The 18,659-nt window shown below is 43.3% G+C and overlaps 1 protein-coding gene across 15 annotated transcripts in view; it reads left to right on the top strand.

The window, feature by feature from the left end:
- celf4 (CUGBP, Elav-like family member 4) overlaps positions 1-3,950 on the top strand; it is a gene marked incomplete at both ends in the record, with an annotated part of 165,239 nt that extends 161,289 nt beyond the window's left edge. For all 15 annotated transcript variants that reach the window (XM_080528924.1, XM_080528931.1, XM_080528927.1 and 12 more), the window contains one exon: positions 3,823-3,950. In XM_080528924.1, coding sequence (XP_080385050.1) covers positions 3,823-3,950 — 128 coding nt within the window. The remainder of the gene's footprint in view (positions 1-3,822) is intronic.
- Positions 3,951-18,659: the final 14,709 nt, after the last annotated feature.

Raw genomic sequence — 18,659 nt, 5'->3', positions numbered from 1 at the left:
CAATTGACTTGACAGTCATGACATAAGCTGTGTTTCCATAAAAGTCAAGCAAATTTTCAAAATGCGAATCATGAAAATGCGAATCATGTGCGAATTATGCGCGTTTCCCTGAACTCAACGGTCCTCAACCTTTTTTGCGCCACGGACCGGTTTCATGTAAGACAATATTTTCACGGACCGGCCTTCAATGCGTGGGGGCAGGCACGCGGGAAGGTATTTTGACTGGGGGTGCTGAGGTGCTGTCTATATACGCTACAGGGGAAAAAATTGCCAGGGAAAAAATTATAACGATTTCTCTCCCTCCCTCTCGCTGATTGCTCGTTCGCTCACACGCACACAGTGGCATAACGACGGGCCCCAATGCACGCGCAATAATAGTTAAGCACGCACGCATGCACCCACACACTACAAAGACGTAACGTTAAATATTTTACCAACAATGTGTTGGAATTTACAGTAATTTCCACTCAGCTCACAGTGTCCCACAATGTCCACAAACATGATGTTGACCATTATTACAGACAGCACTCCATGTCGATTGGTATTGCATCTTAACGGAAGCCCTTCGCTGCCGAAGAATCGGATGGATCTGAATATCAGTTCTAATACGTTTCTGGCCGTCTGTTGCTCTTTCTCAACAACGTCCGACAGTAGAGCATTAATGGGAGTGTTGTTAAGCGAAGCAAGCAATCTCACCGATTCTGAATGTATGTCAGACATCTCGTGTTGGCTAAACTTACAAAAGCCTCCTACTGTAAATGCACTTGTCTTTCTGTCGTGGTGCCTTAACCCCTTCTCTATATAGCTTTACTGCAAGAGAAGCAAAGAACAGGGTCTCTTTCAGTGACATAATGCAACCATTTCCACCTGGTAAACCAGCTTTTTTTTAAATGAAATGAAACTCGAATGTCTCTGTTCCAATTTTCCTCCCAGGAAAACGTATGTCTGGTCGACACGGCTCGTCAAACGGGGGTGGGGGTGGGGGTGTCAAGACTCGGATGTCAAGTCCCTAGCAAGATATGACCATGTGATCACTAACATTAAAACTAACAAACACATTTTTACATTTATTACAAAAAACACATTTATTTTTATTCCCAAAAGCAACAATAGTTATTATATTGTTTTAAATTATTGTTTGAATAATATTTTTATTTTTAAAATTCAGGCAGGAGGAGCTCCTTCTGCCTGCCGCTAGGGGGTGCTGCAGCACCCTCAGCACCCCCCTTCCCGCGTCCCTGCGTGGGGGATAAATATGACGAAATAAAATGATACGACCGGCATAAAAACAAATATCAAGTGCATAAAAAATACAACTCACCACGAGCGCTGAGCTTGTATCTCTACAACAAGCAGAGAACTGAATGTATTAATTGTAAGTCGCTTTGGAAAAAGACGTCTGCTAAATGGCAAAAATGTAAATGTAAATGTAGTGATGAACCCGTATTTGAAGTAGGACTCCTGATATGGTCTTTTAAACGCAGCTTTCTTTTTCTTGGAAGTCGTAGTCTCTTCTACTTTTGTCTCCTCAATGGGCCTTTTCCCCTTTCCAAATAAGCTCTCCAAAGTTAGTTATTTTACTCATTTTTGCTCATTTAACTTTTGGGGGATGACGGGATGATCATGTGACTGAGACGAGCGTCTGGACACGTTTCAAGAGGCACAGACGGATGTATCCGCTCATTTAAATAAAACATCTAAAACACAATTATTTATTTTCTTTGATTCATTCTTTCTGTGCGGTCTGCGGCCCGGTGGTTGGGGACCGCTGCATTAACTGGTTTAGAGCGAATAAGCTAGGCTACGTAAAACGTCATTAGGTCAGAGGATGAGGCGGTATAGGCTACGTAAGCAGTTTACCATGAGAGGAAGGGGGTTGTGGAGACATTCACCACTGGTACGGGGTTGTGGAGACATTCACCACTGGTACGGGGTTGTGGAGACATTCACCACTGGTACGGGGTTGTGGAGACATTCACTACTGGTACAGGGTTGTGGCACGAGGCGAAGTCGAGTGCAGGAAAACCCTGTACAGTGGTAAATTAGTCCACAACCCCCGCCCTCGAATGGTAAATTGCTTTTCTACAAAAGCTACCATATAATATAAAAAATACACAGTTGTAACATCAAATTCATTTATTTACAATCATTAATCGTTTCAGAATACATATATCCTTCCGCCACAGAATATAGTCCCATAAACAAGATCAACCATTGCATTGTAGGTCAGCACAGGTGTTCTTAATCAGATTGATTGGGCGGCGCATTGATACTGGAAATGCGGTTGGAGCTGAACTGAAGGGAGTTGGGGTATTTACCACTGTTGCTAGCCAATCAGAATCCAGTATCCAAACATCCTGTTTTAGAAGTGTCTACGTTACACATAGTTGTGGAAGGAAACAAACAAACCAGGAGAGAAAATGGAGAGAGGAATTAGTTTCAATTTGACAGGAATTCAGCAAAAACCACCTCAAGCGAGCGTACAAACTTTTGTGCGAATTAGAGGAAGTTTACTAGAATCAAGACGTTTCCATTAACATCTCTCATGCGAATCACCCCAAAACGCGAATCGGAATGGTTTATGGAAACACGACTATTGGCCAACATCTCGATAACAAAGTACGCTTGCTAATGAATTTGCCATGGTTAGTTTGCATACTGTTCCATGAAATATGAGTTAGTATTATATCACTTTAACATAGAGAGAATGGACTTGACTGCATTTGACATCTGTTATGTCATACTAACACAAGTCTTATGACAGCTTTATGACAGAGAGTTAGAGTCTAGTATTAACCCAAAGATGAGTGAGTGCTGTAGCAGTTCTAGTATTGAAATACCCATGACAAGAGTTGTCTTACCACATAGAACAGACAGAGTTCAGTTATATCAGTCATTTTCAAGGAAGATTTATATTAAAATTATATATATATATATATATATATATATATATATATATATATATATATATATATATATATATATATATACATATATAGAGAGAGATAATTTTATTTTGTAGTCTTTTCGTGATACATTGTCAGTTAATTCCAATGTAAGTCATTAATGTCAAATGTCATGTGAAAATGGAAAATTATCTGTCCAAAAGGATTACCTTGCCAACATTCATTAAAAATGTCCTTTTCACTGGTGAGGTGTGTTCTATTTGTCTTATTTCTATGGTTGTTCTCCCTCAGACAAGTCCCTTAGTGTTGTGTTTGTAATGCACATTAAGCTTGAATAAAGCACTGTTGATGCGGATACTGCTGAAGTACATTTTACATATAGGGTAACGGACATCCGTATGTTGATGTCGATGTAACAGAATGGTGACAGCAGAGTAAAGCGTTGTTTTTAGGAATGCATAATTGATATCCTGTATGTATGCGTATTCTCTCTGTGTATGTTGCCAAATGTAAGGATTATGTTGAACTTCTTCACATATGTGCAAATTTGAAGTAACTTGCGTTTGAACCCTTCCCTCTCATCCCCATCCCTCCATCTCACTCTCTCCTTTGTAAAACATCCTACAGTCACCCATACTGTCTCGATCTTGCACTAACCTAACCCCGTCCCCCTCCTTCTCCCTCTCCCTATCTCCCCCGCCCTCTTTCTATCTCTCGCTCTCTCCCTCTCTCTCTCTTTCCCTCTTCCTCTCCCTCTCTCTATCTCACTCCCTCTCCCCTCCTTCTCTCTCTCTATTTCCCTCTTCCTCTCCCTCTCTCTATCTCTTTCCCTCTTCCTCTCCCTCTCCCCTCCCCTCCCTCCCCCTCTCTATCTCTCTCTCTCTCTCCATCTCTCTCTGCTGCCTCTCTCCCCCAGGGTTCGTGAGTTTTGACAACCCAGGCAGCGCCCAGGCTGCCATCCAGTCTATGAACGGCTTCCAGATCGGCATGAAGAGACTGAAGGTGCAGCTCAAACGGCCCAAGGACGCCAACCGCCCCTACTAGCCCCGCCCCCCCGCCCGCCAGCGGCCCCTCCCCCTGGGGGCAAAGGCAGCCACCGCGCCATGGGGAACACAGGTGAGAGAACTGTCGTAGATTTAATAGATTCTTAGTAGATTGAGTAGAACTTAAAGCACAAAGAGCTTAAATCAACTGACTCAACAGAGGCCTTTTATTCAGCAAAGTTACAGCGGCTCAGAGAGAAAGTAGCAGACAAAAAAGCTCCTTCCTGTCAGAGGGGCAAGCATTTTCTAGCAGTTTCCTGCCTGATGAGGTCGCTACTCTTGCTTGACCAATCATAATCATCTGCGCCACAGTTCTTGGCACATCTCTTACAGGAAGGGAAGGCCTTCCTTTAGTGCTAGAAGATTCCGTAGTCCATAAGATGTCCAAAAGACGTCATCTGGACGTTCTAGAAAGACGTCACCTGGACGTCCTCGAAAGACGTCATCTAAACCCACATTCCAGTTTCCCTGAGGACGTCTTTTGGACTCTTTGTTTACTGGCCGTAGCTCATTCAGAACCACCACCGGTCTACCACACCTTAGCTCACTCAGAACCACCAGTCTACCACACCTTAACTCACTCAGAACCACCAGTCTACCACACCTTAACTCATTCAGAACCACCACCAGTCTACCACACCTTAGCTTGTTGCCCTAGAGTAAGTAGCACATTGTGTGTGAGTCAACATTCTAGAGCGCGTTTAAGGGTGACTTTATTCACAGAAAAAGCATCAATTATGATGCTTCCTTTTGTAGCCGACCAAAGTATTGTTGCTAGTTAAATACCACAACACTTGCACAGACGTTTTTAGTGTCTACCAACGCCGTATATTTGCATTGTTTTAAATTGAGTCCTATACACCTGCTGTTCAAGTCATTGAATCGATCATCGACAGTTACGTTGCTCAGACAACCACTGCCCCGGCAACGTGCTAGTGTTCTATTGTGAAAATGGAGGACATTCAGCCAATGAGTTATTAGAACAAGTCTGTGAACTATTTGACTGAGTTCAGATATCATTTGAATGTCCTGCTCAGATATCATTTGAACTGGTCCTCTATTGAATGTATATTTTTACTAAACTAATAATTTTTTCCTGTATTTTTTGGACAGGTTTGGTTAAGCTGTTACACATGTTGATTACATGGACATTGAACTAAAACATCACCGGGCAACAGGACCATTTGAGGCTGGGATAAAACTGCGTCAGAAACTGGGCAATGCAAGTAGGGAGGACGAGCAAGTAAACAGACTGTTACTCTGTTGGATGTACCTTTTGAACTTCAGAGAGAACTCACACAAGCCTGCAAAGCTCCAGGACTTCTACTCTCTTTATCTCTCCTTCCCCACCTCTCTCTCTCTCTTCCCTTAACCCTGCTTGAATGACAGCTAACTTGACTGGACCACATGGGAATTATGATCAAAGACGAACAAAGGAAAAACACAAAAAAACACACAAAGAACAACCAACCCCCATGACAAAGGGAATAAGGAGGACAAAGGTTTGATGAGAACATAAATTACTTTTTCAAAAACACTACGCAGGGGAATGCCATCTTTAAGAAAGGCTGTTGGTGAACGGGGGTAAATTACGTTTTAAAAGACAATTTTACAGGACTTAAACAAAAGAGGAGGCTTCTTCTCGGCGGAGAGAGAGACCTTTGAAGGGAATGTGATATTTCAGGACACAAATTCACGTTGTTTGGGGGATAACCATCGTTAGCGCGGAGTGCCTCTCCTTTTTTCAGGGGATACTGTTGCCAAGGAGATCCATAGCAACGGTCTCCAGGGAGTCTTTACCTGTCATTCCTTAGTTGTTTTAGGGACCAAAAGACCAAACAAATTTTATTGCTGATGACTTGTAGCTCTAATATACTCGGACCACTGCGTTCCCTTTCAATCGGTGTTCATCGGTTTTAAGAGTTGCATTAAAAAGATCTGTACATTTAGAATATATACAATATATGTATATATATGTATATATACACATATTTATTGCTGATATGCTTTTTGGAATTCAGGCAAAGCTATTTCAGATGACCAATGGGGTTGCTCACTTCGCTAGTTTACAATTAACTATTCAAAAGTTGTTGCTTTTGTTCTCCTCATTGTCTCTTGTTAGGGATGGAGAGTGCATGGGAGGGGTTGTTTCATATCACAGCCTTACCTTTTCTAACTGGACATCCTAACCTCATAGTTAGAGAACAGACATGTGAAACATATTCACTTGTTTATATTTGCAGTACATATATATGTATATGTATAACAGGCATTCGAGCAAATGTATTCATATATATATACATATATACAGTATATATGGATATATAGATATTAATCACAAACTAATATATGTATTTATATGCGCATATTTTATATATGTGTGTCTGTATATAGAACGGCTATTGACTATGTTGAGCTGTAATTTTTTTGTAGTTTTTAGCTGGAGTGTAAAAACACGGCTCTGCTTTGGGGAGAGGTGCAAATCTGGCAGCCCCCAAAACTGCAGGCATTCCTCTTCTGACATACTATATGCTGACACACAATATATTCCTAAATATATGTGTGAATATTCAAATAATGTAGGTGTAAATACGATTTGAAAAATGCAACAAGCCACTTCTCAGTAGCAGGCTTTAAAAGCATCAGGCTAAATTAACTTAGAGGAAAAGGACAAACATCTTCAACTATTCCAAACATATCTTTTGAGCTTCACGCACTACACATACATGCACACGCGCACGCGCCACACACACACACACCCACCCACACACACAGATATACACACACCCACCCACACACACACAGATATACACACACACACACACAGAGTTCTCTTTGAAACTTGAACCAAAATAGATGAAAATATCATGACCTTTGCTCTCTCTTGCATTCAGTAAGTGCATGTAGCGTCTGGGCTGTGCCTTGTCACCTGCAGAATCTGCCATCCAGCACTGTGCTCACAAAAAACACTGCAACAAGCCAACGCAACTACGATGATGTCAAAACTGCAGTCGTGTCCATGTCATTTCCCATCTCCGAGTTTTACTGTTTAAGCATGGTAAAGCTGACTAATAGTTCACATAGTACACAACCCACACCCGGTCTGCTCCGATGTCCTTTAAATACTTGGGTTTTGCTGGAAATTAGCACTTGCTAATGTCTGAGCATATAGACTCTACATTTAATGTGTAACTACACTTCATATACTTTAAAAGTGGGCATTAGGTACTCTGCTAGCGCAGGTACTAACTAAAGGGAGGTTCTGAATGTGGTGCATTATGGGACATTATGATGACTATGGTTCTATTGGGTTTGGTTGACATTAGGGTAATGTACAGGGTTGGGACTGATGCAAGCAATGACCTGAAAAATAAACTGAAAGTAGATGATTTCACCTGCCACTGACTACCCTACGGTCATACAGATGGATATACAGTTGTAAATAGAGAGGCAGTTTGTCCACTGAACACAATGAAAAGGCGAGAAGTGATTTTATTGTATACAGCACCAATTCAACAGTTATTGTATGGAGTTCTACTTTTTATTGAAGCACCTTCTTATGAAATTCTGTATTGCCTCAAACATTTCATGGCTTCATAAGATCATCTTGGGTCATTGAGCTTGATGAAACTGTGTTCTAAAGAGATAGGCCCCTTCGCTGTGATGCAGTACCGATCATAATGTAACAGCCGCTGATGACGTATTACTTTTTAATCATCCAGTTTTGTAATTTTCTATGACATAAGGTCCTATGAAAATTGATAAGGCGTATTTATCTCTTCATCAGAAGGTGTGTTGAGTAAAGTGTTGTCTACCTTTTAACTGCTCCTGACCATGCCATTTCCCTAGTGCCTACGTCGAACCTTTACTAACAGGTCTCTGTCTCGCTGTCTCTCACTCCCTCCAAACCCAAACAGGCCTAAAGATGTCAACACTTTCACTGACCCCTTTATCACACTAGGCTACATTTAGCTATCATTAGCGTGGCATAGCATCCATCTACTGTTATGACTTGTTGTAATCTAGTACATGGTAGTGTGTATGTAGGCCTGTTGCGTTTTTGTGTTATTCATCCAGTCACATGTGTGCGTGTCTTCCCTCCACCTTGGGAGAGGTAACCTCTCATTGTCTGCTGCCGTTCATGCTGAATGTTCGGCTGACTGATGTCACTTCCTCCCCCTCTCCTGCCCCACTTTTCCCTCCATTTTGTTGTGTGTGTCATCTGATTTCTCGAAGAAATGTCATGAAGACCTGAGAGGCCTGGAAAAGTGGAAAGCAAGATGGTGGAAGCTGTTTCTTCCATCTACCTAACACTTTTTCAAGGTTGACGGAGGGGGAACGACTAAGAGTATTGGAAGCCTGAACACTTCTTCATACGCTCTAACTTTCAGCTGCAACTGTTTACATAGAAATCAAAGAAGAAGAAAAAAATATAGCGGTTCAAAAATAATGAGAAACCAGAACAGAAGTTTGAATATAAATATATATAAATATATACATAAACCGATGAATATACTGTAAATGTATTTTGTTGCTCTGTTTTCCTCTGTATATAGGTTTGCATATTTTATAGGACTTTTACTTCTATCTACAAGGACTGGATAAAAATGAAACTTTAAATACTACTAAAAAAAACGAAAACATGTAATCAATGAAACCAGGTTTAAAAAAGGAGTCCATATAGGATATGGTCCATATGTAGGAAATGACCTAGGCATTTAACAAGAACACAGTCAGGGAGAGCATTGAACATTCAATTAGAACTTAGACAAGCATTTACCTTTTTATACAAATATATTTTGGGTTTTCTTCATTTATTTATTTATTTATCAATCAATGTATTTATTAATTTCTGCTTCAAATGATATGCATGCTTTCATGGTATTCTTTTTCTATAAGTTGGTATGTGACCAAATCGTTTTTTATATTCATGTACACGCCTACATTGTGGTGTATTGTTGACCACAACTATTGTCGCCAGGTCACTTCTTTTAGAATTGATGGAGAATTTGCCACGTTGGTTCAGAGCTCTTTCCATTTTATTTTAGTCATCGGTGATGCTTGTTCCAAACCAGAGCTCGTTTTTATTATTATTCTGTTCATGGTTTTTGCTACTATTTGCTGAACAGTTCTACATTCCCGTACCCTCACTATTGTCTTATCTGACCATGTTTTTATTTCTGTACCCTTGTGTTTTTCTGGATAATGGATAATTATTATGGAGGGTTAGTTATTAATTATTTCACATCACAAAAATGCATTCAAATGTAAGATTTAGCAAAGGTTCACAAGGAAATCCAGAATTGAGCTGACTGCACCGGACAAACATTGCAGTCTACAGGTTGCACTTACAACGTCACACATGGATGGTTTCAGGATAATGAGGGATATTGCATGGGAATATTACGGATGCCCACTGAAAAAGTAACTCAGAATTTCCATGAAAAATATACTGGAATACTCTTTGAAATGTAAAGGATGTTTCACTGTATAAGAAAATGTTGGACTTTTATTGACACATTTAAAAAGCACCTCTACTGCCCTATTTTATTCAACATTTGTGTTGCTCTGTTTTTATTAAAGCACTTGATAACACCTAAAATATGGGTTAAAAGTTAGTTTAATACTAGGCTATGGTTGCTTTTGACATGTACCCATAACAGAGGACATGCATCATGAATGTACTGTAGGACAGTGAGCTGATAGTGAGCTGCTTGGAAGTGCATAAAAAGCCAGGCAGACACTGTGATTTCCTCAAACGCAGACGATTCCAACTGATAAGAGGTTCTCATACTACAAGACATGGCTGACGAGTAGTCCCGATGTGTGAGTAGACTTTTTTACATTCGGATGTTTGTTGACGTCTAGTCATAGATCGCTAGGCATACGTAGGTGATGCTGTGACTTAGCTTCAAAGGTAGCAAGACCACAAAACAATGATTCACATGGCAGATATGGCCTTGCATTACGGTCTGCTCCTTCTGTTTTTAGATAGCGGAGCGATGACGCAGGGGTCACGTGAATGCGGGTGTTTTCTGGGTTGCCAACTTTCGGAATGCTGATTGAAATAGGACAATGCTGGAGACCAGGTCGGTCTGTCCTGTCTGAAGACAAACAAAGAGCAGACGATAACGCAAGGCCATTTTACTCTTAGAAATGTCTTGAAATCATGAAGTCGTCATCATGTGAGTCGGTCCAGTGGAATATCCAGGACATTTTTAGACACCTTCAGTCTTCAGTTCAGTAAACACAGCGTTTCATATTTCATGGCATTATCCAGATAACGATAGCAAAAACAAATGCTAACTGGTTAGCAGTCAGGCTAGCAAGCTAGTACTGTGTAGCTCGCCTACATTTAACTGCTGCTGCTAAGCGCTAGATAACGTTTTTACACATTCAGAGGGAATGTCGACATAACTCAACATTAAATTACCGCACCTCTCAATCGATAGATGTCAGCTTATGTCGTCAGTCGTCACTGTAACCGGAGTCCGACGATGTTCTCAAGTATTTAGTTTGGATTTCGTCGAAAAATTCCCCTGATGAAAATGGCAAACTGGCGCTATATCAGCGGACCAGCTGTCATCTTTGGTTGACCAGAGTTTGTCCCACCTTATGGTGTACTTGACCAACTACCTATCCGATATGGGGTGTCCAGTGGGGTGGTCAATGACATTTCAGGGCTGCCGCCACTGAGTCGGTCTACTACCCTTTAAGTCCCAGCCAGCATCCCCTGTGCCTAGCTATCTCACACACTGGGGGTAACTGCAAGAACAGAACCGATGGGAGCTCTCACACTGGGCCATACGACGAGCCTCCTCTCACCCTCCCCTTAAATGTTTGTTCATTGCCAAGACAACGACAGAAATGGCAACGGCCACAAAATAGGACGACATTCCAGCTGTAGCCATAGTGTTTCTATGCACCGAGAGAAAAAGGCTTAAAACGCATACGAATTTCGACATGATGTCCGGGCGATGGACTAATCTTCCCCCAAAAATCTTTATTTATAACGATCATGATCATTTTCACGAGCCATATAAAAAAAGACATATTTGGTCCTGCCAGAGCTCCACAAGTTTTTTCTTCAAATGCGAATGGTTCCAAACCAAGATTTATGTATCTGTTATTTGTTATATAAGTATTCCCAAACGCAACGCACGCTTATATCGCCCCCGTCGCACCTCTCAACACTCAAAACACACAAAATAGCCGTGACCAAAACATTCAGACATGTCAGAATTCAGATATTCCCTTCATGTCGTTGGCCAATTCACACTGTGCGAGTCTAGGCGTCCAGTTCACCGTGTTGACAGACGGTGTACATTTTGTCAGGAGAATTTGACTTGTGGGCATGGCAAATGTGTTGGGGTGTGAAATCGCGTAGTGTCTGCCTGGCTTAAAATTCCATACGGCCCCTTATTCTGAGGTGTTGGGAGTCCTGTAGTACTCTTATTCTGAGGTGTTGGGAGTCCTGCAGTACTGCAGAGCATTATTTTTCATTCCAGTTCTCTAAAAGGTGTGTATTGTCTCACAGTGCTCTGGTGCTTGTCCAACTGTTGATAAAAAACCTGCACTATTTCATCAAATATTCAGTTATTCCAATCATTTCTTCGATGTTGTTATCGAGGGTTTATTCCCTCAAGCTGGTAGTCTTAAGTGAATCACATTTTACTTATTCAAATGGTTTCAAATGTATTTGTATTCCGAAAACGACTCATCATTTCAGCACATGAAAGGGGTGGAGAATTGAATGTTGCATAGAGCTTTGCCATGTCCCTGAAGAGGTCGGCTTCTCATTGGTTGGTGCGCTTCAGGCTCCCAACCCATGTCTCCCAGACTGCCCCGTTCTCTGGTCCCCTGGACTCTTTTTGTAATTTTAATGAATGATGCGTCTCCAGCTTAGCCCAGTAATAAAGCACAGTCTAGAATAAACTTGTGTGTGTGTGTCATGCCTCAAACTTACTTCCTTGTTACTAAACCACAGCTGCTTACCAATGCTTTTGAAGATGCTTTTTTTCTTCACTTTATTTCCTTGTTTGATGGCTGCCTGTCAGTAAGTTCCCGGTCCTCAACAACTCAGGTAGGTTCCTTTAGGCTGAAGGGTTTTTGAACATATCCAATCCAGTCAGACCACTGGTTAAAGCCTTTGAAGTTACTCAAATCATTTTTTTTCCCATATCCATCTCAAAACTGATGTTCTTTCCCTGCAGTCTGAACAGGCAAAACAGCCACATATAATCAGATATTTCAGACCACATTTAAAAGGTGGTTTGAAATCACATACAATTCAAATCTGATGTCACCGGTCCCTATGCAATGTTGTCAGACACCATCACTTCATGACACAATCAACAAACAAGCATGGAGGACAAGCGTCTGTGGAGGACTGAAGAGGTGTGTTGCTTTCTGTCACTTGCCGTCGTTCTCAAAGAGAAACAGAAACACTGGGAAACTTTCATGGCAGGCTTTGTTGTCATCCACAACAACTGAGTTAGAGGAAGCACAGGCACCACTACACTGCACAGGGTTGTTACTATGACAACTAGCACAACCATGTCAGCTTAAGACTACACTGTCTGGACACACACAAAACTGATGTAACGGGTGTATTCCAAAACGGATTTTAAAAAACCCAAACCGATTTAAGCATTAAGGCCTGCAGTGTGAACAAAGCTTAAGATGATCAGATCTGACGTGATGTAGCTGATCACAATCATTTAAAAAAAGAATGACTTGGTGTCATTAGCTGAGCAGATCGATTCAAACGTGATTGTTGTTGTAAATAACTTTGATCTTGAGAGATAGTATTTGCACAATAGAAGCGGATTGGATTGAAGTGTCTTCAAGGTGTGTGATGTGTTTTTGGAATAGCATGAATACACAGACAGGATGGCTGCTAGTCCTGGAATAGGCTGCGTTCGTAAATACGCTCTGGAAATCTGCTCTGGTTTCAACGTCATTGAGCACTCTGAAATCAGTTAATTTATGAGTGGTCAGTTAAAACAGGGTTCCCACACCTCCTGAAACATCCAATTCAAGCACCTTTCAAGGACTTCCAAGACTCAATTCCCTCAAATTCAAGGACCCAACACGGCATAGTTTGAGACAGACCTAGATGAGAATTTATATAATAGGAACTATCCGCTCACAGACAACAATTAAAAAGAGAGGCTTTAATGTGTGAACACTAGATGGTCTCTTGCCTTCTCTACCACAGCAAAACAATATATTGTGAAATATGTGTAAAAGCAAGCAGTACAGAAACGTATTTACTAGTTGACAAGCTAAGTATATATTACGTATATACTCAATATATATATATATATACAGTGGGGCAAAAAAGTATTTAGTCAGCCACCAATTGTGCAGGTTCTCCCATTTAAAAAGATGAGAGAGGCCTGTAATTGTCATCATAGGTACACTTCAACTATGAGAGACAGAATGGGGGGAAAGAATCCAGGAAATCACATTGTCTGATTTTTTATGAATTAATTGGTAAATTCCTCTGTAAAATAAGTATTTCCTTTGTAAAATAAGGTCTGCTATTCAAGATGGCGGCGCGATCAGACGCGCGGCTCGGAGTGGCTCCAACGCTGGTGTTTTTTAGTGTTTTTAAGTACATTTGTATGTACATTTTTATTTTAGTACTTATAGGGAACGGTTGTGTAAATAGTACCTACAGCAGACTAGACTTACTAGAAGTTGGTGCGCAAAATGAGAGGACTGTAACAACAGAATCCTTGAAACAACAAGGAATCCCATTCGAAATCGCTAGGTCGCCGGGAGAAAAGTGGTTCGCGGTCCCAGCCCTCATGCGCAAACGTCGGCGTCGTGATCGTAAGCAACGCCGAGGACGAAGGGGAGGCCTGCTAGCTAGGCTAAAGAGAAGCCCGGATAAACCTGCCTTGCCGAGTATTTTCCTATCCAACGTCAGGTCTCTGGCTAACAAGATGGATGAATTGAGACTGCAGGTCGCTACTAACAACATCGTGGGAGATAGCTGTGTGATTATTCTCACGGAGACCTGGCTAAATGACACCATCTTGGACTCCGCGGTAGGCTTGGAAGGAAGGACTTTACACCGGGCGGACAGGACGCTGCTTAGTGAGAAGACGCGAGGAGGCGGCCTCATTATATCCACGAAGGACAGCTGGTGCTTAAACACTAAAACTGTAAGTAGCCACTGCTCCCCAGACCTGGAATACTTGACTGTTAAATGCCGACCCACATACCTCCCGAGGGAATTCAACGCAGTGTACATAACATCTGTTTACATTGCGCCTAACGCGGATGGTAGCTTAGCATTGGCGCGGCTACATGACGTCATCAGTAGTGGACAGAGCGCAGACCCACAGGCAGTTCATATAATCGCCGGGGACTTTAATCATGCTGACCTGAAGGTAGTACTACCGAAGTTCTATCAGCATGTTAAATGTGCAACAAGACGAGAAAAAACACTGGATAAGGTATACACCAACATCAAGCTCGCTTACAAGGCTAGACCGCTAGCTCATCTAGGCATGTCTGACCATGTGTCAATCCTCCTGATCCCAGCCTACACTCCCATGAGGAAAAGTGCTCCCATCACCACTAAGACTGTCAGAACCTGGCCAGCAGGGTCCGCTCCACTGCAGATCTGCCTGAATGACACCTCATGGCAGGAATATGAGCATGAGGACCTGGAACAGTTCACGTCGTCGGTTCTGAACCACATAGTGAACTGCACCAACTCAGCCACCGTGGACAAACGGGTCCGGGTCTACCCCAACACGAAGCCATGGATGACTGGGAAGGTCCAAAAACGGATCAAGGAGAGGGACAACGCCTTCGCAGGGAAGGGCACACTGCTGTACAGCACCACCAGGGCTAACCTAAAGCGCGGCATCCGGGAGGCCAAGGCAGACCACAGAGAGAAGATTGAGGAATGCTTCCTGAGCAACGACTCCAGGCGGGTGTGGCAGGGGGTTTAGCACATGACAAACTTCAGAGCCAACAGGCTCACAGCCGCAGAGGACGACCCCCTGCTGGCGGAAAAGCTGAACTCCTTCTACGCCCGGTTCGACGAGGGGCGAACGGAGGTAACCACAACACAAACACCACTCTCTCCAGCTCTCAGCAGCCTCACCCTCACAGAGCATGAAGTGAGACGCGTGCTGAAGGCGGTGGACCCCAGGAAAGCCTCAGGGCCGGATGGCGTCCTGGGACGGGTGCTGAGGGACTGCGCCGACCAGCTGGCCGGGGTTTTCACCAACATCTTCAACCAGTCCCTGTCCCAGGCCACCATCCCACCCTGCCTGAAAACCTCAACTATCATCCCAGTCCCGAAGAAAAGCACGGTGAGCTGCCTAAACGACTACCGCCCGGTGGCACTCACACCAATCATCATGAAGTGCTTCGAGAAACTAGTCCGGGCCCACATAGTCACACGCCTCCCGCCCAACCTGGATCCATACCAGTTCGCCTACAGAGCCCACAGGTCCACAGAGGACGCCATCGCGACGACTCTCCACTCCACTCTATCCCACCTGGAGAGGGGAAACAGCTACGCGAGACTGCTCTTTGTGGACTTCAGCTCTGCCTTCAACACCATCCTTCCAGACAGGCTAGTGACCAAACTACTAGACCTGGGACTATCACACTCTATATGTGCATGGATCAAGGACTTCCTGTCCGACCGCCCCCAGAGGGTGCGGGTGGGCTCCCACACCTCCACAGCCCTCAGACTCAGCACTGGGTCCCCCCAGGGCTGCGTGCTAAGCCCCATCCTCTACAACCTCTACACCTACGACTTCACCCCCGTCCACCCCAGCAACTCCATCGTAAAGTTTGCAGACGACACCACCGTGGTGGGCTGCATCTCGGGGGGGGGACGAGGCGGCGTACAGGGATGAGGTAGAGCAGCTGAGCAAGCTGTGCAAGGTTAACAACCTGCTGCTGAACCAGTCAAAGACCCAGGAAATCATCGTGGACTTCAGGAGGAAAAAATCTGAGGTCCAGCCCCTGCTCATCGACGGAGGGAGCGTGGAGAGAGTCTCAAGCCTCCGATTCCTGGGGGTGCACATACAGGATGACCTGTCCTGGAAGAACAACACAGCAGCCATCATCAAGAAGGCACAACAGCGGCTCTTCTTCCTGAGAGTCCTCAGGAAAGACCACATCAGACAGGAGATGCTGGTGGCCTTCTACCGCTGCGCAGTGGAGAGCATCCTCACCTACTGCATCTGCAACTGGTTCTCCAGCTGCACAGCCGCAGAGAGGAATGCGCTACAGAGAGTCGTGAGAACGGCCCAGAAGATCCCCGGCGCCCCCCTCCCCTCTCTGGAAGAGCTGTACAACACACGCGGCCTCAGGAAGGCCTCCAAGATCTCCAGAGACCCATCCCACCCTGGGTACGAACACTTTGCTCGGCTGCCCTCGAACAGGCGGTACAGGACCATGTTCGCAAGGACAAACAGACTGAAGCTCAGCTTCTACCCCAGGGCCATCCAGGCCCTGAACACAGCAAAGACCTAGGTTCTGGGCCCTGGACAGTCTGGACGGATTGATGGCAGCTGCTGGATTGAAAATCAGGTGTAGTGCTGACGCACAAATGTGTACATTTCAAGCCTGCAAACTGCGACACTTTAAATGAATGTGCAATAACACTATGTGCAATATGACAACCCTAGGGTACATAAGGTTGCAGAGAATAGGAAATGTTAGAATAGGTATAGCATAGCATAGAGTACAGCACAGTGTTTTATTTGTACAGTATAGTATAGTGGATAGTGTACATAGCCTTTATTTATGTAAACCAGCTCCTTTCCCTTCTTGTTTTTTTTTGTTTATTTTCTTTCCTAGCACCAGGGGAGCCCCCCCTCCCAAATTCCGTTGTTTGGTACCTGTACTATATCAATGACAATAAAGACCATTCATTAATTCATTCATTTGGTCACCTACAAACAAGCAAGATTTCTGGCTCTCACAGACCTGTAACTTCTTCTTTAAGAGGCTCCTCTGTCCTCCACTTGTTACCTGTATTAATGGCACCTGTTTGAACTTGTTATCAGTATAAAAGACACCTGTCCACAACCTCAAACAGTCACACTCCAAATTCCACTATGGCCAAGACCAAAGATCTGTCAAAGGACACCAGAAACAAAATTGTAGACCTGCACCAGGCTGGGAAGACTGAATCTGCAATAGGTAAGCAGCTTGGTGTGAAGAAATCAACTGTAGGAGCAATTATTAGAAAATGGAAGACATACAAGACCACTGAGAATCTCCCTCGATCTGGGGCTCCACGCAAGATCTCACCCCGTGGGGTCAAAATGATCACAAGAACGGTGAGCAAAAATCCCAGAACCACACGGGGGGACCTAGTGAATGACCTGCAGAGAGCTGGGACCAAAGTAACAAAGGCTACCATCAGTAACACACTACGCCGCCAGGGACTCAAATCCTGCAGTGCCAGACGTGTCCCCCTGCTTAAGCCAGTACATGTCCAGGCCCGTCTCAAGTTTGCTAGAGAGCATTTGGATGATCCAGAAGAGGATTGGGAGAATGTCATATGGTCAGATGAAACCAAAATATAACTTTTTGGTAAAAACTCAACTCGTCGTGTTTGGAGGAGAAAGAATGCTGAGTTGCATCCAAAGAACACCATACCTACTGTGAAGCATGGGGGTGGAAACATCATGCTTTGGGGCTGTTTTTCTGCAAAGGGACCAGGACGACTGATCCGTGTAAAGGAAAGAATGAATGGGGCCATGTATCGTGATATTTTGAGTGAAAACCTCCTTCCATCAGCAAGGGCATTGAAGATGAAACGTGGCTGGGTCTTTCAGCATGACAATGATCCCAAACACACCGCCCGGGCAACGAAGGAGTGGCTTCGTAAGAAGCATTTCAAGGTCCTGGAGTGGCCTAGCCAGTCTCCAGATCTCAACCCCATAGAAAATCTTTGGAGGGAGTTGAAAGTCTGTGTTGCCCAGTGACAGCCCCAAAACATCACTGCTCTAGAGGAGATCAGCATGGAGGAAAGGGCAAAAATACCAGCAACAGTGTGTGAAAACCTTGTGAAGACTTACAGAAAACGTTTGACCTTTGTCATTGCCAACAAAGGGTATACAACAACGTATTGAGATGAACTTTTGTTATTGACCAAATACTTATTTTCCACCATAATTTGCAAATAAATTATTTAAAAATCAGACAATGTGATTTTCTGATTATTTTTTTGGGATTTTGTCTCTCATAGTTGAAGTGTACATGATGAAAATTACAGGCCTCTCTCATCTTTTTAAGTGGGAGAACTTGCACAATTGGTGGCTGACTAAATACTTTTTTGCCCCACTGTATATATTAAGTATATATGACGTTTTTATTTTATTTTATTATTTTTTTAGAGAGAGAGGGGGGAATTCAAGCACTTTCAATGACCCATGTCTATTTTCAAAAACGTTTAAGACCTTGATTTTTTCCCCTCAAATTCACAAACTTTCAAGGATGTCAAGGACCCGTGGGAACCCTGCTAACTGTAAACATGGCGGACACCAGCGATAACATCACCATCATTACCCACATATATTTCAATAAATAACTGTTTATTTCCATTTCATATATATATACACACATATAAAAAAAAAAAAACATTACAAATATGTGTAGAATCAATTAAAAAAACATGATACGTTTGGTTTATAACTTCAACTGTAAGACAAACAGA

Source organism: Nansenia antarctica, assembly GCF_963989245.1.
Source record: "Nansenia antarctica genome assembly, chromosome: 4".
Taxonomy (NCBI): domain Eukaryota; kingdom Metazoa; phylum Chordata; class Actinopteri; order Argentiniformes; family Microstomatidae; genus Nansenia; species Nansenia antarctica.
Note: the sequence above shows the minus strand (reverse complement) of the source record. Positions and strands in the feature narration are given on the sequence as shown.